Source organism: Natrix helvetica, assembly GCF_964273705.1.
Source record: "Natrix helvetica genome assembly, chromosome: 7".
Classification (NCBI taxonomy): Eukaryota; Metazoa; Chordata; class Lepidosauria; order Squamata; family Natricidae; genus Natrix; species Natrix helvetica.
In genome coordinates, this window is record NC_138558.1 from 17,435,631 (window position 1) to 17,461,150 (window position 25,520).

The 25,520-nt window shown below is 40.8% G+C and overlaps 1 protein-coding gene across 2 annotated transcripts in view; it reads left to right on the forward strand.

Moving 5' to 3' along the window:
* Nucleotides 1-25,520, forward strand: part of GRID2 (glutamate ionotropic receptor delta type subunit 2) — a gene marked incomplete at its 5' end in the record, with an annotated part of 1,118,477 nt that overhangs the window by 861,905 nt on the left and 231,052 nt on the right. For both annotated transcript variants that reach the window (XM_081960469.1, XM_081960470.1), the window contains one exon: nucleotides 10,957-11,058. In XM_081960469.1, coding sequence (XP_081816595.1) covers nucleotides 10,957-11,058 — 102 coding nt within the window. The remainder of the gene's footprint in view (nucleotides 1-10,956; nucleotides 11,059-25,520) is intronic.

The window sequence follows — 25,520 nt, forward strand, 5'->3', positions numbered from 1 at the left end:
CCCTTTATTTATTTATCAGCACAAATATAACACACACACACACACACACACACACATATATATACACATGCATGCATGCATGCATACATACATACATACATACATACATACATACATACATACATACATACAAGCCCACAGCTTGAAGATGGCAGGTGAGATCCTGCCGAAACGTTGCAAAGACAATCTCAACCTTACACGGGAAAAGACCCGAATACAACAAAACCAGCATACCTACACCCGTGAAAATGTACAAAAACAAATTATATATATATATATATATATATATATATATATATATATATATATATATATATATATATATATATATATATATATATATATATATATATATATATATATGTATGCATACAGATACACATATATGAAATCTTTTAAAAATGTGCATATGTGTACAAGGAGGAAAAATGCCAAAACCCTTTTTCCTGTGGGAACCATAGCTAGACAATATGGCACTATGGTGGTTGTTTCATAACTGGTTATGTTCCCTGTGAAAACTATTTGTAAAAGGGCAGGATCTCCCTTCAGGCATTTTAATGGAATTGTTTTCATTTAAAATTTGCAAGATTTCGTCAAGTGATGTAAATGCCCTGGAAAAACCGGTATTCATTTAAAAAAAATTAATTAATTAACTTCACCTTAATAAATATTCAGTGACAAAGAAACACTAATCTTAATCTGATTAGAGACTATTATGTCCCAAAGAATGAATTTTATTTCCTTTGGAAGAAAATGTTAGATTGCAACTGTAATCTAATTTCTGCGATAAATTGTTAGCTTTATGTTTGTGAGAAACCTTGGTATCATTACTGCAGTTATTTTTCTTCATAATAAAAATTGATTGCACTCTTTCAGCTGCTCTAGAAGCTGACAAGAATGTTACTGTTCCATCTCATCCTTTAAATAAATGACTTACCATTTTCCCCATACTAGAATTCTCTATTATTGGCTTTAATAAAACTTTTGTGATTCTTATCGTACGTTACCAGCTATTTAAATTATTATAGGAGGTAGGTTGTTCTGACAAGTATATAAATGGTAATGGAAGCCAGCATCATTCCTGCATTCAGAATGAAACCTGTAATGGCTTCAAAACGATTGCCTTAAGATGCTTGTCTCTGTAAGCCAAACAAAGCTTATTCTTCATGTCCTTTCCTGCATTCTTTCCATAATCCATTATGTTGGACTTAACAACTGACACAATCGTAAGCCTAGTTTTCCCAAGTTTTGAACCTAATAGTCCTTATAGACATTTTTAAGAAGATATTGGATAAACATTTGTCTGGAATGGTGTAGGGCCTTGATGATGAAACTATGACGCATGTGCCAGAGGTGGCATGCAAAGCCTTTTCTGTGGGCATGTGTACAATCACCAGCTGGTGCCAGAATGCCAGAAAACGGACCAAAAAACAGCCTGAAAACGGCTCAAAATACTGAAAACCCGGAAGAACAGCGTTCTATTGCGCATGTGTGTGCCAGCACCTGAACTTTCGGTTTCTGGTACATCTGTGCACCCAATGAACGGCTGGCCGTCGTGCATGCACATGCTGGAAACCAGGAAGAAACCAGGTGCTGGTGTGCGCATGCGTGACAGAATGCTGTCCTTCTGGGTTTTGGCGCTCCGGCTCATGCGAAAGACAGATGGAACAGGAACACAGAAGAGGAGCCAGTGAGGCCCACACATGCCATGCAGGATGGCCCTGCGTGCTACTTCTGACACGCGTTCCATGGGTTTGCCAACCCAGACTTAGAATATCACCCTATGACTTCCTCTGCACTTCGAAGAGAAGAAATCAGTTAGGAATGTTTGGGAATGCATTTTCACTTTAGGCTTAGCAGTAGATCCAACATGCCCTGACAGAATGTCCCATAAGAACAGAATTATTAGAACATTATGTCATGCTCAGAAGTCTATGCCAAGGCAAAAGAATTCTTCAGATATGTTCCTCATCAACTTTATTTAGTGAGGCTGGGGATCATTTGCTAGCCTCGTTTATTGTCACCGTGACAGTTGGCTCCACCCTCTGGTTTCAATGGGTCTAATAAATTCTCTTGGACATAAGTCGAAGGACTTCAAGAATGTGACAGAAGCCAGCTGTCATTAAAAAAAATGTTTGAAGAGGACTTTGGCTGACAAGTAGATGTGGAAAGTAATTCTTCAAAGTAAAAAGCTTGCAAGCCATGTATCTACATGATTATGATTAAAAACAAGTATTAACGAAACTGATTGTATACAATGTTATAGAGACAAGACCAACAAAGATGATAAGGGGACTGCAGATTAAAACCTATGAAGAACCGTTGCAGGAACTGCCTATGTCTAGCCTAGTCAAAAGAAACAGTAGGGGTGTACCAATATTTGAGGGGATGCCACAAAGAAAGGGGGGGGCTCAATCTATTTCCCAAAGCACCAAAAGGTAAGAGAAAAAACAATGGATGGAAATGAATCAAAGAGAGAAGCAACTTGGAATTAAGGAGAAATTTCCTGACAGTGAGAACAATAAATCAGGGGAACAGAAGTTGCCTCCAGAGGTTGTGGGTGCTCCATCGCCGGAGGCTTTTAAAAAGAGACTGAACAGCCATTTGTATGAAATGGTATAGGACCGCGGTGGCGACCTATGGCCCGTGTGCCAGTGGTGGAACGCAGAGCTGTCTCTGTGGGCATGCGCACCATCGCCAGCTGCTCTTTCCGGCAGGCTCATGCACGCCAGCCATCTGGTCTTTGCATGCCCCGGAGCACCAGAAATTAGAAGACCAGGTGGCTGGTGCACATGCATGCACCAGCCACCTAGGGTTCAGGTTTCCAGGGCACCGGTGCGCGCGAGGATCAGATGGAAGACCTTGTCTTCCAGTTTCCAGCATTCCAGGTCCTGTGAAAACCATCTGGCTGGCACGCATGCACGTGCCAGAAACCTGAAGACCAGGTGGCCAGTGCATGCATGCGCACGGTCTTCTGGTTTCTGTGCGCATGCAGGTGCGCATGCATTCCGGTTTGGGCACTCAGTGTTGAAAGGGTTCTCCATCACTGGTATAGGGTGCCCTGCTTAAGGAGGGGATTGGACTAAAAAACCTCCAGCTCTGTTATTTGGTCATTCTAATTACATAACAAAGTGAAAAGGCTGAAAACAGATCTCACCGCAGGCGTTCGGGAAATCAAACGTCTGACCAGTGTGGCCAAATGGTAACAGGGTCACAGCTCTGGTTCAACATATTTGAAGGGCATCAGGTTGCCTGAAGATTTCTGGTGGGAAATAGGCCACAAGCAATTCACCAAGAACATCAATTCTAATGTATATGGCTATTAGGAAGGATTTTGAAAGGTAAATGAGTCTTGAGCATTGTATAGGAAAAAAGAACGGGAAAAGCCACTAAATGATTTGAGACAAACAACTGTGTCTATGCTTCGTTGTGAAACCATGATTCCATTAACTGATTCATATATTGCTACCTGAGGGAAACGGTGGATCAGTGGCTAAAATGCTGAGCTTGTCGATCAGAAAGGTCGGCAGTTCGAATCCCTACCGCCGCTTAACGGAGTGAGCTCCCATGACTTGTCTCCCGGCTTCTGCCAACCTAGCAGTTCGAAAGCACAGTTCGAAAGACCGCCTTTAGTGGGAAGGTAACGGTATTCCTTGCACCTTCGGCGTTTAGTCATGCCGGCCACATGACCACAGAGACGTCTTTGGACAGTGCTGGCTCTTCAGCTTTGAAACGGAGATCCTCACTGCCCCCTAGAATCGGGAACAACTAGCACCTGTGTGCAAGGGGAACCTTTACCTTTACCTATATTGTTATCCTTTGAGAATTTTAACATTTTGAAAACTCAGAGACGAGAAAAATGTCACTTTTTTCTACCCGGACCTTCCTCCTTTTTTCATATCATGATTCTTGCCCCTCCTCTCTGCCATTGAAGGAGCTATCTCATTTATCATGGACCAAGCCAGGAAGCATCAAGATTAAAAGGAAGGGGGAGAATAGCCCTATCCATAAATCTACATTTTCTTGAAGCAATAGGTCTCACTGGTATTAGCAATCTGGCTGGCAATAGCCAATGATTTGCAGTGTTCAGACTAAACATAGATGATCCAGCTGCCCCATATTATCAGGGCCATTAGTCATTTTAAGATGGTTATTTCATCTTACAGAACATCATATAATCACAGAATAAATGAGTTCCTTAATGCCTTAGGATCAGATGCAATGATAACAGGGTGGAGGCTTGGAAAGCTAATAACTTGGGGTTTTTCCTATGGAGAGATCTAAATTAATTGCACATCTTGGTGTGACTCATCTTCACTGGAATTCACACGCTTCCAAATGCACACCACTCTGGGTCAACCCTATTAATTTGGACAGATATCCCATTGATTTCAAAGAATTCATCTCTATAAGCATTCTTGGGATTGTAGCCCAAAGTTCTAAAAGTTTTCTTATGGTTAAGAAACATGAAATCCGTCTTTCATTCCAAGACTACTGGAAGTCAACCTAAGAGCTATAAACCAAAGATGTGGGGCCATGCAGCGGTGTGCAGAATAGATCATAATTCATTCAGTTGTGAAGAAGTCTATCGATGTAAGGCATTTCCGTATGTAAACTCAAGCTAATGGTTCGTAAATCCATTATTAGCTACATAGACAACAGAAATCTTTTTCTTATCTTTTTGTTGGAAGGAAAATCCATCTGGTTCAGTTCCAAGCCTTTCTCTTCCAAGAGATAGGCATTGGAAACAAAATGGAGGCTGGAGGCTGATTGGAAAGAAAGGTTCTCTTTATTGATGAAGCAGAACCACTAACCACATGTGATTCTGGGCAACTGACAGAAGGGAGTCAAAAGTGGGTGGGTTTTTATACCTTCTTTGGGCTTTGTATTTGAGCTTCCTGTTCCTGTGCAAGAACATGCCCTCTAATATTCTACTGGCTGTTGACAGATTCCTACAGGATCATGGCTGGCTCTAGAGTCAAAACGTGAAATGCAAATCCTAGGTGCTTGTCTGAGCTAATTTTGTCAACCTTTTGTTCGTTGCTTATCTAGAGTTTCTGCCTGACCCAGTCTTTCTGAATGGGTTACCAAAACTGCATTTCTAAAAGCTGGCCTCCTCAGTTTCTGCTTGGGGCAGGGAAACGGGCTAGTTTCTGCCTCCCTTAAGATATTTTTAATTCTCCCTTAGAGGAAATATTTTATCCTGCCTTTTTAATATTTCCCAGAATATTTCATTCTAGGTTTCCTACATTTTGAAATACATGCAAATCAGTTAATGAGTTTATTTTAATTCTGAAGCACTGCTCTAATTGCTTATCATTCTAGTCCTACTGATGAACTGGCTTAAGGACAAATGCCAACTACTGAGAATGATAATATTTTTATCAAAGTAAAGTTTGCTCACTTCCATTTCACCTTCTGTGCACAATATGTGTGCAAGTGCATGTGTACACACACACACACACAAAAATAGTATGTGTGTGCATGTATACACATACAAATTCACCTGTACATATAATCCATAATTTCATTATTTTTTAAACAACTAGCAATTGGCTAGATTCATAATCGTTACAACAAAGCCTTGTCAAAGTCAAAAGCTATCTCTTGAAGAACAATGATTTCCCTGCTCACAGACGTAAAAAGAGCCAATGAAAGTAACAATATAGGCACACAGTAGAACATCTGCCTGTCTAAATTTGTAGTTATGGTGTAAAAAAAATGTTTAATTGATGGACTCCCTATGCCAGGGGTGTCCAAACTTGGCAACTTTAAGACTTGTGGACTTCAACTCCCAGAATTCCCCAGCCAGCTGCTGGCTGGGGAATTCTGGGAGTTGAAGTCCACAAGTCTTAAAGTTGCCAAGTTTGGACACCCCTGCCCTATGCTTATAGGTGGTTTATAGAAGGAATTATTTGACTATAAAAAGCAAAACCACTATAACAACATTTTCTAAGTAAGGTTGAGCAAATGTTGTGAAAGCAATTTTGCACTGCTGCTCTTATCTATACAAGTGATGGTCAAAGGATGGCTGAACAACTGAGAAACAAGGTGAAGTGGTGAAGAAATTAACCCTTTGTATCCTGGGACCTCATAAAAATAGCCTCCCACACCTTGCTTTTTTACATTTTAAACCAAGCTTATATTAGAAAGTCAAACTAAATGAAAAGATGATTGTGGGTGAAACAGAAAATCAATTTTAGATGTAAAGAAAGAGGGATGATATAGGAACGAACCAACAGGTTTTAGATGCGGAAGAAAATGTGTTTAATATCCTTCATTTCTGCATAGTATTAAGATTTAGTATTAGGAATCAAATTAAGAATTAAGATAAGAATTCAAAATAAAATAGAACTTAGAGTCTTTAACTTTAGAACTTATTTTTGATTGTAATTATCTAAGATAATTATGTAGTCACTTATAATAATAATGTCTTGAAACCTCACCCTTCATCTTTCAATTAATTTTAACAGTGTTAAATCATTTTAATCAAGATCCGTGGTTAGAATGCTCTATTGCAGGCTAACTCTGCCCATAGCCAGAAGATCAATACTGACCATTTCAACTTTGACTCAGCCGTCCATCCTTCCAAGGATGGTAAAATGAGGACCTAGATTGTTAAGGGCAATAGACTGACATTTTAAAGCTCTCAGAGAATGCTATAAAACACTATATAAAACTGTGTATACTTTAAGTCTAATTGCTATTGTTGTTCTTGCCTCATTCTAAATTTTTAACTTTTATACACTGTTTTTATACTTTAACATTTTAAAGTCCTTCTCTGAAACAGATGGCCTATAAGAAATATTTTTTTAAAAAATAAAAATAACTATTAACAATCAGAAAGTATATGTATACTTTCCCCACATAGGCATTAATTTCATCGTATACATGATGTACAATGACAATAAAGGCTATACTAGTAATAGAGAGTGAGGGACTGAAATTCTAGGACTTGTTGGTACAATTTCACATATATGGTTTTCCTGTTGTGAATCTCCATCTTTATTGCATATGTCTGTCCAGTGTGGGATCTTGTTCTCCAATCTTCACACTAAGAATTCCTGTAGTGCATGAAGGGGACTATTGATATATATAAATATATTAAGAAAAACAGCATGCTTAGCAGATTATCAGAAAAGGGTTTAACAATGAAAAAGGTATATCCCATATGTTCTAATATTCAGTACAATGATTAAAAGTGCTTTGTAAGTCCATAAAATCAATCTAGAAATCAACTTTCTTTAAAAATGCCTATTCCTTGCTGTAGAATTCCAGATGGTGTTGCATAGTTTTGGTTTTTTTAAAGTGAAATAGATGAGAAAGCAAGAATGTGGAAGGGAAATTTTATGACCTTTGAAGGAGAGAAAGAGAGAGGGGGAGGAAGAAGGGAGGGAGAGAGAGAGAGATGAGGACAATACTATACTCATTCTATCAGCCACATGGTAATCACTCTTAATGTACATCAGGGTTCCTGCCAGTTCTAACCTCTTCTATAGAAGAGGTTCCACAAATCTACAGTGCTGTTTAGAACCGGTTCCAGCTCCCTCTCCCCGCCCGTCCGCACATCATCAAGATGAAGAGCGAGAGGAGGAATTCTGGGAGTTGAAGTCCACAAGTCTTAAAGCTGCCAAGTTTGAACACCCCTGGGTTTTTTTCCCCAAAGGGTTAGTGGTGCAAGAGTCTTGTAACTTGACAGCTTTAAGACTTGCACACTTCAATGTCAGAGTTCCTGAACCAACATGACTGGAGGAGGAATTCTGGGAATTGAAGTCCACAAGTCTTAAAGCTGTCAAGTTTGAACACTCCTGGGGTTTTTTTTCTAAAGGGTTAGGGGTGCAAGGGTCTTGTAACTTGACAGCTTTAAGACTTGCGTGCTTCAAATGCCAGAGTTTCTGAGCCAACATTTTGGTTGCTAAGCAAGAGTGTTGTTAAGTGATTTTCACCACATTTTACAAGTTGGCCACTCCCACCTGGTCACATGATTGCCAAGCCACTCCCGCTCAGTCACATGTCCAGCAAGCCACTCCCACCCAGTCACATGGTCGGCAAGCCATTCCCACAAAGCAGGCCACACCTATAGAAGAGGTTCTAAAAAATTTTGAAACCCACCACTGGTGTACATGTACTATAGCACATCATATTTCCAGAATAATCCTTAGGTAGTTCTCTAGTATTGGAACAAACCATGCAAACCTAATTTATAAAAGATGATCAATACTAATGAATCTCAAACAAACAACTCCAGTCCTGAAAAATCAATGTTATGTTTTGCTTTGCCTGGAAGCACGCATTTGTCATGAGTTTGACTGCCATTAAATGCCAGTAGAGAATTGAAAATGAAATGTGGACATTGGAAAGCAAACAGTCCCAATTTAAACAAGGAAAGGAGATTGAGATAAAATGTTTGTTTTATCTTAGGGCTGTGCTATCATTTCATCTCCTCCCATAGCCCCCTCAAACACATCTCAGAATGGAGCTAGGCTAAAAAGTTAATTATATAAAAATAGAGATTAATGAACATAAGTAAAATAGGCTTTTGTTGACCTCCAAAAAGAACATATTTTTTATATTCTTCACTTACTTTTATATTTGGCAAAAGCAGTACAGTATCTCTGGTAATCAGACTATCCACATGTTTGACTGGGCTTATTGGATCTAAATTCTAATTAGTTCCTTTATGTAACTAAAAATAATAGTTTGGAATCAAAGTAATGCGCTTTATAGAGCTCAACTTAGCAGTTTTAATGTCCTATTTTGTTAAGGCAGAAGACTCGCTTTTCATTCATCCGAAAGATGGCAGTGATTAAATTATCGGGGGGAAGGGGGGGAGCCTACTTTGAATAAAAACTCATTACTTTTCTTTTAAAGATATTTTTCTACAAGCAGGAGCAGCAGCTGGCTTTGAGTAGTGGGAGGCTGTTACAAAGTTTCCCCGTCTAGTTCATCTTGCTATCTCCTGTCCTAGGAAATAGGGAGAAATTTCCTGACAGTGAGAACAAATCATTAGTGGGCTGGCTTGCCTTCAGAGGTTGTCAGTACTCCATCACTGGAGCCTTTTAAGAAGATAAAGGACAGCTATCTGCCTGAAATAATACAGGGCAGGGGCGTCAAACTGGCAGCCCGAGGGGCGGATGCGTCACACAGGCCATGCCCACCCCAGCTCCATGAAGCGGGAAAACGTTGCGATGTCACAAGTTTGACACAAGTGGTCCTGTTTGAGCAGGGGATTGGACTAGAGGACCCCCAGATGTTCTGACCTAGGCTTCCGGAGAAAGCATAACTCACAATCTTAGTCCCCCAAACCCTCTTTTATTTATATGACTGTAAATTATGGTCATTAATAGTCTGCAAGGCTTCACAAACAGGTTCCCACAGATGTCTGCTCGAGTTGCCACGGTCTTTCAGGAGACTGTTGATCAACACCCACCTTATCTCCCTGAGAGTGTAGCCAGAGACTTAATTGCCAGATGCAGAGGAAGGCCAAACTTAGCACAGAGCCAAACAGAACTTTTCAAAGCTTGAACCAACTAGATGAATTAATTGCTTCCTGCAAAAGCTTACATCCCTTTCGCTCCTTTTTATGTCTTATGGGAGGGGCCAATCATCTCCAAGCCTTACTCCCAAGTCGACCCTGTTTTCTGAATTGTTCTTGTCTTCTGGCAGTTCTGTGCATGCGCACATTGGGAACCGTCTCCCGTTGTTCTTGTGCCTTGCTGATGTCAGACTCCAGAGGCTCTGGAGGCAAAAAATAACTACCAGATGGCCTTGGTACTCTCTCTGCCTCCAATGCAGAGCCCTCGTCCAAGCCTTCCTCAGACTCCAGGACTGGCCTATGTTCCTCCCCAACCTCCTCAGTGTCCAAATCTGCTGCCAGCTCTGCTGGCCGCTGGTGGGCCACAGCACAGGGTCCCATTCCAACCCTATTGTTCTGTTAGGTCCCTCTGAGCTTTACCAAAACATTGAGCTCCGAAGTTGAGCATAGAAGTAGATGTCTTTGTGATGGAAAAGAAGATGGTAGTTACTGCATAATCTCATAAAATGTCAAAGGAGAAAAAGTGATGCCAGAATGCTTAAGAGGATCCATAACAATTGTTCCCCATTCCTGGCGTTAAAAAAAAAAGATACATATTCATCAGAATTTCATGTAGTCAGAGAGACATTATAGAGATTTTCAATCATGGGCTCTGCAGGAGGCTGATATCGAAGAAATCATTTATTTATTGGTTCTGTATATTTAGTCTTTCCTTCCATCAGGCTCTCAATTCAAAATCCAAAGCAATTTTAAAAGGCAAAAAGTTACACAAAGTCCCAGAAAGTCTGGCTGAAGAAGAAAGTCTAAGTCATTTCCTGAAGGCAAATAAACACAAGTCCACAGGGAATACATTTCATAACTTTGAAGCAATGTAGGGAAGATATCCTTCAAGCCCAGGTTGAATTCAATCCATTGATGAAATTTTTTTTAAAAACCATCCTTTTTTGTGTAAACGTATACATGCACATAAGGGACACGGTTGCTCCGTGGCTAAGATGCTGAGCTTGTCAATCAGAAAGGTTGGCAGTTCAATGGTTCGAATCCCTAGCACCACATAACGGAGTGAGCTCCCGTTACTTGTCCCAGCTTCTGCCAACTTAGCAGTTTGAAAGCACGTAAAAAATGCAAGTAGAAAAATAGGAACCACCTTTGATGGGAAGGTAACAATGTTCCGTGCGCCTTTGGCATTTAGTCATGCCGGCCACATGACCACGGAGACATCTTCAGACAGCGCTTGCTCTTTGGCTTTGAAACAGAGATGACCACCGCCCCCTAGAGTTGGGAACGACTAGCACATATGTGCGAGGGGAACCTTTACCTTTACCTATATATGCACACACTATCTATATAGAAGCAACTGACCAGGTTTTGTGATCATTGATGTGACACATCCTTTCTTTTCTTTTTTTTCTATTTTTTAGCTGGGCTGCTGGAATCCTGGCACTGGTCTCAATGGGTCACTAACAGATAGAAGACTGGAAAATAACATGCGGGGAGTAGTTCTTCGTGTAGTCGCTGTGTTGGTAAGTGGAATTACATTTTTTTTTAAAAAAATCATTTATAGATATAGATCTATATCTATAAATGATGGATGGAAACTAATCAAGGAGAGAAGCAACCTAGAACTAAGGAGAAACTTCCTGACAGTTAGAACAATTAATCAGTGGAACAGCTTGCCTCCAGAAGTTGTGAATGCTCCACCACCAGATGCTTTTAAGAAGAGACTGGGCAGCCACTCTACCTGGAAGGGTATAGGGTCTCATGTTGTGCAAGGGGTTGGACTAGAAGACCATCAAGGTCCCTTCCAACTCTGTTATTCTGTTATAATTAATTCTCCGAAACAAAATGAGGAAGTTTCCTGGGCCCATTAAACCAGGTTGGTTGTCTGTGAATCAATTTGCTTATTTGGAAATGATTCAAATAAGATTCCAAAAATCAGCACACTCTTCTTTTCTCTAACTACTTTTCTTGGGTTCTCTGGTTTCCTACAAATAGTTTGTTGATTAAGAGTGTCTGAATAATTAAGATAACACAAAACAGAACTGTAATCAAATGTGTGGCCACAATAGGAAACAGCTGGCCCACGTTGCTTCGGCCCGGTCTACCCAGTACAAAGAGGAAACATCAGGCCAGTGTGGTTTTGGCCCAGTCTACCCAGTATGAAGAGGAAACATTGGGTCAGTGACCTGGTCTACCCAATGCGAAGCGTAAACATACCAGCATTTTGGGGAATGGCTTCCAGATGGCCACACCAACCTGGTCAGCCACACCCACCAGACCCCCGAGGTCAACCACAGCCCTGCTGTTGTCAAACTCAATGAAATTGAGTTTGACACCCCTGCTATAAGTATTAAGCCATTGGTCTTAACATTTATCAGTATTGGAGACCATTATCAAATGTGGTAGTATTTTACCATGGATACAAATGCATTGTTCCACTGTGTTAAACTATGCGGATTGTGCACATTAAAAGAAGAAAAACAGATGGGTCCAAGTACAAAGGCTCCAACTGATGCATTAAAGGCATCCAATTATGGTAGTGAAAGTGATTGCAGTTTCGCACAAATTACTGCACTCAGAAAATATTAAAGACTACAAAAGATTGGCTAAACTATCTTAATTCACTTAGTTAAGATACTTTGGCTGATTTTTTTTTGGGGGGGGGGGTAATGTTTTCCAACACATTTCAATTTTATCTTCTGTCTATTTTGTCTCACATTCTGGGCATCAACAAGCCTTCTTAAATTCACTCTTAATTATTGAATAATAATTGTAATATTTACAAAGGAGTGTACCCCAATTAAAAATGAGATAATTTTTACCCATGGTGTAGTTAAAACATGTCATCCCAACATTTGTGGACACACCGGAAATTTAAATTATAGAAGCCAATGTGCGATATTGGAAAAGGCATTTAAGAATGGATGCTGATAATACTGTTGCTCTGAACCCATTTCAATTAAATTTGGGGTTAGTGCATATGCTAAAATTGTTTTATTTGCATTGATATAAGATCTAAGTTGTTAAATGAATAAAATGAGTGCATCCCTTATGGTCCTCTTGGACTACTGGTGGTCTTCTCTACCATCGATTACAAAACAATTCTGGATAATATGGCCAGATTAGGCCTTTGTACTGAATGAGGATGATTGAACTTAAATTTTATGCAGACTATTGGCGACAGAAATGGAGGTTTGTCTTATTTTGTATGGGTTTCTTCAACTGTCATTGGTATTGCAGATGGGAAAAAACTATGGCAAGGGACATAATTCAATGTCTGTCTGTCTGTCTGTCTGTCTGTCTGTCTGTCTGTCTGTCTATCTATCTATCTATCTATCTATCTATCTATCTATCTATCTATCTATCTATCAGCATGGTGGCTCACATAGTTAAGACAACAGGTTGACAAGCAGCAAGCCTGGTTCAAAACCCAAGTGCTACTGTGAGACAGGGTGAGCTCCTAACATTCGTTCTTGCTCCTGCTGGGAACATGAATGGAGCTCCCAGCTGGGCATTTCCTAGCCAATAGTGATGTCACCGGCTAACCCTTTTAACCATCTCAGAGATTCTGACACAGGTGTGATGCAATCTATCATCTATCTATCTATCTATCTATCTATCTATCTATCTATCTATCTATCTATCCATCCATCCATCCATCCATCCATCCATCCATCCATCCATCCAAATTGTCAGAACGTTGTCTAACCAATAACTAGTTTCATATGCTCCTCTGTCCCAATTATCAATTCAACAGAATAAGCGCATTACATGTAACACTTGAAAAAAGCTGGGGAGTACACTAAATGTTGAAACTTAATATAATTAATGTCAAATGTTTGGACTCCAGGCTAAAAAAAATAATAATTGTGAGCTAATGTGAAATCTTTCAGTTGACATCACTGAAGCTTAATATTGGATATTAGAAAGCTGCTGGCAGCTGTGCTCCAACAACGCCATAAGTTACTCCATGCCTGTGTGCTGTTCTTCAACACCACCTAGTTGTACAGGATAAACATACATTTTTTATTCTAGTAAACTAAATTGGAATAATACAAAAAGGCCAAAGTGATGTGGGTAAGTTTCTGTGTCAAAGCTAATTTGATGCTCATCCAATTAATATCACAAAATAAGAAGCTAGGTCTTTGTGCTTTGAAATTAATATCATATTCTTGCAGTGAGGGTTGTCTGTTAATGTTTTCTCTGAAAAATACTGGAGGTTTGTAAGAAGAGATTGACAAATGGTATAGGGTTTTCAGCTTGAGCGGGGAGTTGGACTAGAAGACCTCCAAGGTCCCTTCCAACTTTGTTATTCTGTGATTTTGGTATTCTAGAATGTCTTTGAAAGAGCTATGGACTTTTTCAAGGCAAATGTTATACTTTTGACCATGTAGTCACCAGCAGTTGAATTAGCATTTCTATTAAGCATGATGTACATCAGATTAAAGTAACAAGCTAGCTGTTCCTTTGTGCAATTCTTCCCAGGATTCAAAATGTTCTTCCTGTCATTTTGGATTTTTTTTAGTGAACCTTTCTCTATTCTCAGTCTAAGCCATTTAATAAATGTCTTATCTTGACAACTCTGCCTGCTACCAAGAAGAAAGGCCCAGTAGTTTACATTTCTAAAATATGTACAGGTAAGCAGAAAAAGGTTGAACATTCACATCAATATGATAGATGGACTTTCAGCATTCCTCCCATACTAGGGATGGGCTGTTTCTTTTTTACCGAGAAATGCATTTCCTCAAGAGTCAAAGCCAAGTTAGTAAAGTCCTAAAATCATATTATGCACAGTCTCACAAAATAGCTAATATGAGGGGAGGGAAATGTCTTTTCTAACAAATGATTGTCATGATGGGTATATCCAGAGGTGGGATTCTACCAATTCAGACCAGTTCCAGCGAACCGGTAGCTCTGATGATCAGCTGGGAGCAAACCATTTCAGCCCAACAATCGAATGGGCCCACCCGCCCACCCACCCACCCATGCTATTTTCCTACCTTTATTTTCTCAGCTGATTCACACAGAGCAGATTGCGGCGCGAATTAGCTGTGTTACCGAAGAAACACGGAAGTGAAGATTTCTTCAAACTGCGCATGTGCAATCACTGAACCGGTTGTTAAGCCGGGAGGATCCCACCACTGGGTATATCCTATTATTTTGCACTTGAATACAAGAAGGCAATGTTCCAAGAATATTCATCCCCACCCTATGTTACCAATGCCAAACATGGACACTTGCAATAAAACATAAATGAAAGTGAGTCACCATGGAAATGAGATGTGTGAGAAAAACTGCAGGAGTGACCAGAAGAGATAAAATCAGAAATGAGACAGTAAGAGAAAGAATTGGCATAGAACCAATCTTAAAACTACATACAAAAACAGCAAATAAAGTGCTTTGCTCACCTGGAGAGGATGTCTTGGAATTTCATATCATGCAAGGCATGTACAAAAAGAGGCGAAGGTCAAAGAAACACAAGGCAACTTTGAGCCTGGTGGGATTTGAACTGCCGAATTGCAGGCAGCCAGCAATCAGCAGAATTAGCCTGCAGTAATGTACTGTAAACACTGTGCCACTGAGACATTTACAACAGCGCTTAGACTTATACAGTACACTGCTCTATAGAGATTCACAGTACAGAGGTAGGTTGCTCCTGGTTCGGGCTGGATCAGGCGAACTGGTAGTAGCGCAGCGGGAGTGTCTGCCCACTTGCCCGGACGCTTATGCGCATACGCAGGAGCATGCCTGAACTGGTAGAAAAAAAATTGGCAACCCACCATTGTCACAACATCCTTGGAGCAGTTTATAATGTCAGCATATTGCCCCCAACAACCTGGGACCTCATTTTTCCAACCTCAGAAAGATGGAAGGCTGAGTCAATCTTGAGCTCATCAGGATCAAGCTCCAGACTGTGGACAGAATTAGCCTGCAATACTGCACTCTAACCACCAAGGCTCTCATGCTTTGATTTCCATTTAAGAGTCGTGTTTGCATATGGCCATTTATGAACAAATAACAGCATTAGTCATTATTATAGTGACACTTTTGTAAATTGCAGAGTATAATATAAAAGGTCTTCTGCCATCACGACATAAGCCTAAGATTGAAAATCAGGCTTGTCAGGTGTTACATCTTTTCTATCCTGCTCTACGGAGTGGAGAGTTGGTCTCCGACAGGAAGCCACTTGTAGAAACTAGGAGCATTTGAAATGTGGGTTTACAGGCGGCTGTTACGTATAAGCTGGGTTGACAAAATCAGAAATGAGGAGGTGATAAGCCACCTAGGAAAGCCAAGGGAGATCATCAAAGCCATTAAAAAGCAAAAGTCAGAATATTTTGGACATTGTTCTCACCTAGGCTTCCCGAGAGCCTGAAGCAAACTCCTGGTCCTGAAGAAAAACCCCTTTTATTAATTTGCTGTGAATTCTGCTCATTCACATCCAGCAAAGTCTTTCAAGGGAGGATTTACAGTCACAGACCTTATCTGGCTTGGAGAGCTGACAGGCTGATATCTGCAAAACTTGACAAGGAGTCTCGGAGCGTCACAAACCAATTAAGTGAACTAATTGTCTCCTGCAAATTCCACTCCCCTTTCGCTCCTCTTTTATTTCCTCTTGGAGGGGCCATTCATCGTCCACCTGCGGCCTTACTCCCAAGTTTTCTTCCTTAGCTGTTCCCTTCATCTGGCAAATTCTGCGCATGCGCACACTGGGAATAGGCTCCAGCTGTTCATCTGCCTCACTGATATCTGATTCCGAAGGCAGCTGATAACTGGCATACGGCTCTGGCCCCCTCTCTGCCTCCGACACAAAGCCCTCATCAGAGCCTTCCCCGGACTCCAGGACTGCCCCATGTTCCTCCCCAACCTCCTCATTGTCCGAATCTGCTGCCAGTTCGGTTGGCCGTTGGCGAGCCACAACAGACATGTGATGCGACACCCGGAAAAATATGCCATACTTCATTTAATCCTCCAGGGAAAGATTGAAGGCAAATGAGGTCCATGCAGAAGAAGAACATTATGGCTTCAAAATCTAAGGGACTGGTTTGGACAAAATTCAGCAGCACTTTTTCATGAGGCGGTTGATGAAAATAGGATCGCCAATAGGATCACCAACATGATTGCCAACGTCCGATAACGGATATGGCACAAGAAGAAGAATATAACATTTTATGGGGGGAGGGGGGGAGAGAATGATACTATTAACCAATCAGCCTGTGACATGAGAGAAAAAAACTTAGTTTTTAAAAGTATTTGAGCACTATGTTAAGATTTATTGAGAACCTTTAGCTGACTAAAGTAAAGAAATGGCAAAGCAGCAGATATTGTACTCATCATTTTTCACTGCTTGTTCTTATTTATATGCTTCTGAGAAGAAAAAACATCAGAATGGACAACCTTTAAAAAAAATGATGAAGATCCCCCCCCCCCCCCAATGTTACTAATTTACAGCAGCCCTGATAAATGGCCTCATTTTATTTCTGGGTGAATAAAATCATCATGAGGATTAATGCATGACAGAAGTGCTTCACTGTTTGCTATTCTTTCTAGCCATACCAAGCCTTGGATTGGAAGCTGCCACTAAATATAAAATACATGTCCTGAGATTTCTGGGAGGCTGTCATTTGTAATTTAAAACAGATAACATGCAGTAAGTAATAGAGGTTTTGAAATGCTCGACACGGCTAAAAATAATATCTCAGGTAGTTCAGTATCTAAACAGAAGGAATTGCTTCCAATAGTTATTAGCCAGAGCTAAACTTTCCTGAGGTCACTGTGCACCTTGACAAGATAGCTGTGAGCCAATGTGGTCTATGATAAACTAGGAAACAAGGACTAGGTGTTCATTTAAATTTAGAATGGAGACATTCTCCCTGTTTTTATTTAAGTTTGTAAACTTAGCTCCAGTTTAAGAGAGAGCAACTGCTGCATAGTCTCTTCTATTTTTTTTAGCCCTGTATTCCCTTGCATTGGGGTGGAGTCGGCGTGATTGAATGGAAGTGAATGTTTACAGGCCAGATGCCTTTCTTGATGCCTACACAGAGCTCACAGCAGATATATCTGTTGCTATCTAGGATTGAACTCACAGCCTCCTCTGAGGCAAAGCTCCACCTCTAGGCCACCACACTGCTTGCATGATCTCTTCTATACTGGAGAGAAAATGATTTCCCTGTGTGATGTGATTTGCATGGCAATAGGGCTTCTTTAAAAAAAAAAATCTAAGGAGCGATAAGATGATAGAAACTATGACCCCATCAAAGAAATATTTAATCCATGTCGCAGAGGACTTTAGTTTTGCTTTAACAGTTGGCTGTTCCTAGCAACCTTGGCTGATCTTGGAAGCTAAGCAGGATCAGTCTCATTTGAATGGGAGACCTCTGAGAAATTCCAGGTCTGCTGACTAGTCTAGAAAGTTAGCAGACAACCTACCCCTCTTACCTTCCAGAAAATCCACATTAGTAAAACACTGTCAAGAAATCAGGTCTGTGGTATAAAAGAAAGTTTTTATTACTGTGTTTTTCAGAGTATAAGATGCACCTTCCCACCCACCCCCTAAAAGAGCGTGGAAATGTTGGTGCGTCTTATACACCGAATACACACATTTTTGCCTCCCGAAGCCCTGCCCCCGCATCCCATTTTTGTGAAAATTGGGCTGTTATTGCAAAAAGGGAGTCATTTTTGCCTTCCCTCAGCCCCCAGCAGCCCTCTGCAGACTTCAGTAGGGCTGGGGGCAAGGCAAAAACTTTTTTTCTTACTTACCACTTTGAAATCTTGGTGCGTCTTATACACCGGTGCGTTTTATAGTCCAAAAAATACGGTACTTAGGATTTTTATTTTTTTTTCTCTAAAGATTTTAATGTGAAAGCTGGACGAAGAAGACTAAAAGTATTTGAGGGAAATACTTTCTTTTTGCTTTTTTAATAGAATCAACTTGTTGATAAGTATGAAGAAAAATTATCCACCATCAGGGCCTCAGCCTAGATCACTAGGTCAATTGAATCTACTTCCAACACAGGAAGATATGAACTTCAAAAGAGCATTATTTCTTTCGGGTTAGGATGGGGGTGTCAAACTCGATTTCATTGAGGGCTGCATCAGGTTGTGTTTGACCTTGGGGGGATGAGGTGGATGTTGCCAAAGTGGACATGGCCAGCTCGAAGTCACTCATGTCGGGGGTGTCTGTGGTGGCCCGAGCACTCTGCCAGCGAAAATAAGCTCCCAAGCTCCGTTTTCAGCTGCCACGGTCTCCTGCAACCCTCTGCCACTGAAAACGGAGCTTGAGAGGGATGCACGCAGCCCTCCTGAGCTCCATTTTCACTGGCAGAGGCACTGCAGGCCTTCGCTGTTTCCAGGATGGCTCCCACAAGCCAAATCTAAGCACCCCGCAGGCCAGATCCAGTCGGGCTTTGAGTTTGACACCCCGGGGTTAGGAGAATTGTAATCTCAATCAGAGTAGCAGGTGACACTATTAGGAACTGAATTTTGCAAGCTTTGGGAAATTTCGGGCTTCTCATCTTTACCAAGATCCTAAGAATTATTATTTTTAAGGTACATTTCCTCAGCAGATCATAAGAAATTTCTGCCAACTTCAAGTATCTGCAAGTACGTACAATTTTTTAAAGTGTTTTTTCCTGTGCCTTAAAAGAGTTTGGCAGCCTTTAGAAGAAAGATTTTACATTTCCTATTGTTCTTTGGTCATAATCTAAACCTGAAATACAAGACAGTTTGAGAAAGTGCACTGAGGGGCCAAGTCTTTTATTGATTCAGACATCTATGGGTGTATCTCTTTAGGGCATGAAAGTAGAATTAATGATAAGAGTAAATAGTCTTTTAATGACAGTTGTTCTCACTGATTTCATTCACCAACTGCTTTAACTTGTAACAATCCTCTCCATAACTTTACGATGCATTGCTTCTGACTGGTTTTCATTGACTAGTTATTGGAATGCAGTTCAAAATCTTTATGTTGTTTTATTTTTCTGTAGCTTATTATATGATCGGTCGTTTTCTTTTAAATATTATTTTCTTAACCGTGGCTATCAAGCTTCCAGAAGGAGAATATTAAATGCTTCTATTTCAATTTCTGGCCATTGATTGATAGTCAGCATCAAGATAATACATTTGGCTTTCAATTAAAAATAACAAGCTCTAATGCCATTCTTTCTCCCAGTGTAAATGAAAGAAAAAGATGGTCAATAAAGCAACCAAGGAAATAAACTAGGTGTATCTTTATATTCTTTCTGAAAACTTATGAGAAAGAAATTCAGAATGATTAATGATAAGCCTAAAACTTTTGAGGGATCAGAGGAGGCTGTGCCATATAGCTATGAAATCTTCCATATTTGTATCACGATTTGCACAGATGTAATGATTTCTACTGCTGTGTTAACGTGCAGATGAATTAATGGAATAATACTGCTAAGCAGGTATCCAAAGCAGAGGTTGTATTTTGTATGCTCTGTGGATGCTAACAGTCTGGCTGCTTCTTTCAACAGGAGAGTAAAAGGTCATGAGTTTGCAATCAAACCTTCAAAAGTGGTTTGAGACCTCTGTAGATTCTATCTCATATTTCCCACCGATCACCATCTCTTTCTCTGCTTTCATTTTGATTTTGCAGACCCACAAGAAGGTGTCTTGATTTTTTTTAAAAAGATCCATTAAAAAATGAATAAAATAGGCAGTTCTTCTAAAAAAAAAAGGCTGCAGATTGCATAAAATTTGCAGGTGTGACATTATATAGTGAGAAGCATATAATCTAGACATCTAGATATCAACACAAGGTGTAAAGCCAAATTTGAGAAGGCTGTCTGCTCTATGAATATTATTTCTTTATGAACAACTTCAAAACAGGAACTCTCCCTTCCTTGTTATTTAAAGTAGAAGTAGTCCTTCAAATAAAAGATTCCTTTGAATCACGATAGATTATAACAATAGCAATAGCACTTAGACATATATACACTTTACAGTGCTTTATAGCCCTCTCTGGGCAGTTTACAAAGTCAGCATATTGCCCCCAACAATTTGGGTCCTCATTTTACCCACCTCGGAAGGATGGAAGGCTGAGTACTGCAGGCGGCAGAAGTAGCCTGCAGTACTACACTCAAACCACTGCATGAGCTCAACTCATTATCCTCAGTAAAGTAAAGAGATAATCATGTTTCCAATGGAAAAGAGGGCTTTAAAAACTATTTTCATTAAAGTAGTAGGGTTCTTAGTTATATTTTAGCTAAATTTTGGATCTTGGGGCTTAGAAGATACTGGGTGTTTCACAGTAGACTGATATGATATCCAAGATTAAGGATTTCATTTCCATTGGGTGGTTTTAGTAGTTAAGAAGAGCAGACAACTTCTTTGCTCTAGTGCAGTGGTTCTCAACCTTCCCAATGCCGTGACCCTTTAATACAGTCCCACCTGTTGTGATGACCCCCAACCATAAAATTGGTGTCTCGGTTCCTAAGACCATTGAAAATATGTCTTTGCCCATCGGATGGTCTTAGGCGACCCCTGTGAAAGGGTCGTTCGACCCCCAAAAGGGTCCCGACCCACAGGTTGAGAACCAGTGCTCTAGTGGGATATATTATATTTCAACCAGAGATGGTATTCTGCCGATTTGCACCGGTGCGGGCGAATGAGTAGTGGCGGTGGTGCGAGGCTTCGCCCACCCACCCAGATGTTATCACGGATGTTCTGTGCATGCCCAGACGTGCTTCCAGCTCTCACACGGGCACGCACGCACACTCCTGCTACCGAACCGGTAGTGAAGAAAAGAGGACACCATTACTGATTTTAACACCTACGTCAAGAATAGGCACTGAATGATCAAAGCAAAAGGTTTCATCAGCCCACCAGAATGTTGACACAGAACTCTAAAAGCTTAAGTCTGTGACATCTGGAGGGCCTTATTTAGTCTGCCCTGGCATATACAAATAAGAGAATGTACCACATTTCTCAATGACAACATCAGGGCAATTGTCAGTTTGGAAGGGGCTTTCCCTAGACACTCAGAAACAAGCCTAGATGTTAGAAAACCCAGGACCCTTATAATTTTCTAATTATGTCATTTGAATAAATTGGAAATACCTTTTTTTTCTTGTAGAAAATGTACTTGGAAATGTCAACACAAACTTTCCAAATGGCTAATAAAAAATGAAGTAAAATTGAATCACCAAAATGCACTCGTGACTAAAGAAAAGTAGGGCCACAATAAAACCACATTGAGATTCAGCAACTTCAATACAAGTGACCAATTAAAAACATCAGAAAAGATTTAATGCACAGACCATTTTATGTGATGCCAGACTGGCATTTCAATTTTATTTCATTTTATTATCAGAATATCCTCTTTAATATGGCTATTTCAAATGTGGGATGCTACAGCTAAGAATGTGGTGGCTCAGTGGCTAAGACACTGGGCTTGTCGATCAGAAAGGTTGGTAGTTTGAATCCCTAGCGCTGTATAACGGAGTGAGCTCCCGTTACTTGTCCCAGCTTCTGCCAACATAGCAGTTCGAAAGCATGTAAAAATGCAAGTAGAAAAATAGGGACCACCTTGGTGGGAAGGTAACAGCATTCCGTGCGCCTTCAGTGTTTAGTCATGCCGGCCACAGGGACATCTTCAGACAGCTCTGGCTCTTCAGCTTTGAAAAGGAGATGAGCACCGCCCCCAGAGTCAGGAACAACTAGCACATATATTCAAGGGGAACATTTACCTTTACCTTTTACAGCTGAGAAATCCTTTCTTTAGACACTATACAATACAATAGTAGAGTTGGAAGGGACCTTGGAGGTCTTCTAGTCCAACCCCCTGCCTAGGCAGGAAACCCTATACCATTTCAGGCAAATGGCTATCCAACATCTTCTTAAAGACTTCCAGTGTTGGGGCATTCACAACTTCTGGAGGCAAGCTGTTCCACTGATTAATTGTTCTAACTGTCAGGAAATTTCTCCTCAGTTCTAAGTTGCTTCTCTCCTTGATTAGTTTCCACCCATTGCTTCTTGTTCTACCCTCAGGTGCCTTGGAAAATAGTTTGACTCCCTCTTCTTTGTGGCAATTTACCTATTTACCTATTCTGAAAAATAGGAGGAATATCACTAGGGGTCTGAAATATTGAGTGTAATATGAATGTATCCATGCATTTTTATGCAAGAATGCAATATTTCAAACATTCTGGTCCTAAAAAAAGATGTTCTTGAAAAAGCCAATGTAAAGCCAAGAAATCCTGAACTAAAGCTTAACTTCTGGTGACTTTATGTACACATTCATTATTTTTCCTGGTAATAATAAATGAGTAGTTTGTCCTTGCGTTCTTTCGGATTTTCGATTTTTTCAAATACTCTACAGCTCTGGGATTTCTTGCTGGTCTCCTGTCCAATTACTAGGCACACCTGTTCCTGCTGAGCTTTTTCTAGATCAGCCATGGTTGGCTAAGTGCTGCCACCACTGTGATTAAGCTGTTTAAAAAATAATAAAGCTTGCTTTCAGTTTTACTAGAAACAAATTTTCACCTGAAATTTTACGACAATGAAAGGAAAAGTTAGCCCCACTTAGCAGTGTTTTAACCTACATTTCTGAACAAACTCCAGAAACATCTCTACATGCAGTGTGATTTGAATTTGGAGTGACACAGATCTAAGATATTTATGTCACTCTAAGAAGAACTACAAATCAGGGTGAGATAGTGAAAATTATCACAGCACTTTGATTTAATTTTCTCTATTCCATTTAGAGAATGTAGGCCAACTTGAGGTTTGTCAAATCATCCCTCCATCGCTGAACCAAAGAGAGTGTGTTTTCATTTGTCTCCAGTTTAATCTCCTCTTTCTTGTATCTGTGCAATGATGCAACAAGTATAAAAACAATAACACTTATCACTTTACAGTGCTTTACAGCCCTCTCTAACAGTTTTACAGAGTCAGCATATTGCCCCCAACAATCTAGGTCCTCATTTTACTCATCTCGGAAGGATAGAAGGCTGAGTCAACTTTGAGTCTGGTGAGATTTGAACTACCAAATTGCAGGCAGCAAAAGTCACCTGCAATATTGCACTCCACTGTACCACCATGGCTCGTTTAAAATAATGATATTTTATCAATTGCAGGTGCCAGACAGTTTGCAGTGGACAAAGCAAAATAAAAGGCAATCTCTGGGATATTTGAAAATAAATTTAAATTTAAACACAAGTTACTTGTGTATCTAATCCAACTTGGACAAATAGTGTACTTTTTTTCTTTCTTTTCTCATCTCAGTATAAAATACTCTTTTAAAAGTGCCGCTCTGAGCCTCTATGTATGTGTATGTTACCTTGTTATTTATTTCCTGACATAGGGCTATGGAAACATGACTTTTCTGGTTCCTCCCAGGAATGTAAAAGTTGAAGCCAGCAAAAAATCTTTTCTACTCATTCTCTGTAACCCAACAAGAATATCAGTGAAGCTACCGTATTTTTCGGAGTATAAGATGCACCAAGATTTTGAAGAGGCAAATTTTTTAAAGAAGTTTTTGCACTCTACAGACCTCCCAAAAATGGCCCGTTTTTCACAAAAACGAGCCCCTGTTGTTGTTTTTTTTCAACCAAAGGGCAGGAATAGCCTTTAGGAGGCTTGTAAAATGCTCCTGGGAGGCCCCCCCCAAAAAACAAAACAGGCCCATTTTTTGTCAAAAAAAGAGCATGCATAGCCTTTAAGAGGCTTATAGAGTCTCATGAGGGGCAAAATTGAGCAAAACGTGGCCCATTTTTCGCTCATTTCTGCCCTCCCTGGCTCCCAGGAGCACTCTGGAAGCCTCCTAAAGGCTATGCATGGCTATTGTGGTGAAGGGGGCAGGGTTTTGGGAGGCCAAAAAATGCTGTATTCAGTGCATAAGACGCACCCAGATTTTCAGCCTCTTTTTTGAGGGAAAAAGTGGCATTTAATTTTAATTTAATTTTATTTAATTTATAGACCACCCCCTCTCCCCAAAGGGACTCGGGGCGGTGTACAGACCACAATAAAACAATATACAAACTTCAATAATTATAAATACCCATTAAAACAAATTATATGATAGGTTGTACAGTATAGTTAAAAATTAAAACAACCTATAAAATCTATCCCTAAACATTTAAAATTTAAAATACAGGCTAGAGGGACACAAAAGCTACAGTTAGGCCAGGCCAGCTAAATTAAACAGGTGGGTCTTTAGTTTGTTACGGAAGGAGCGGAGATCAGTCGTTATTCTAATGTCGGGGGGGAGGTCATTCCAGAGGGTCGGGCCCATCACAGAGAAGGCCCTACTCCTGGGCGTCGCCTGCTGGCACTGCCTAGTGGACGGCACCCGGAGGAGTCCCTCCCTGTGAGAGCGAATCGGCCACAGGGATGTATGGGGCAGGATGCGATCCCGCAGGTAGCTAGGTCCTGAGCCATGGAGCGCTTTAAAGATGATAGTCAATATCTTGAAATGCACCCGAAAAGCCACAGGTAGCCAGTGCAGCCCGCGCAGGAGAGGTGTTACATGGGAGTATCTGGTACCTCCCATAATTGCCCGCGCGGCCGCGTTCTGGACCAACTGCAGCCTTTGGGTGCATCTCAAGGGAAGCCCCATGTAGAGAGCATTGCAATAGTCCAGTCGGGACGTCACCAGTGCATGGGTGACTGTGCGCAGGGCACCCCGGTCCAATAGGGGGCGCAATTGGCGCACCAAGCGAACCTGGTGGAACGCCCCCCTTGCCACTGCCATCACATGGTCATCCATTGACAGCCGGGCATCCAGGAGGATGCCCAAATTGCACGCCCGCTCCTCGGGGGCCAGCTGTTCACCCCCAATGGCCAGTGATGGAACCCACTGGTTGAACCGGGGTGCCGGTAACCACAGCCACTCCGTCTTGGAGGGGTTGAGATTGAGTCTGTTACTGCCCATCCAGACCCGTACGGCCTCCAGGCACCGGGACATCATTTCGACGGCCTCGTTGGGGTGGTTCGGGGTAGATATGTACAGCTGAGTATCGTC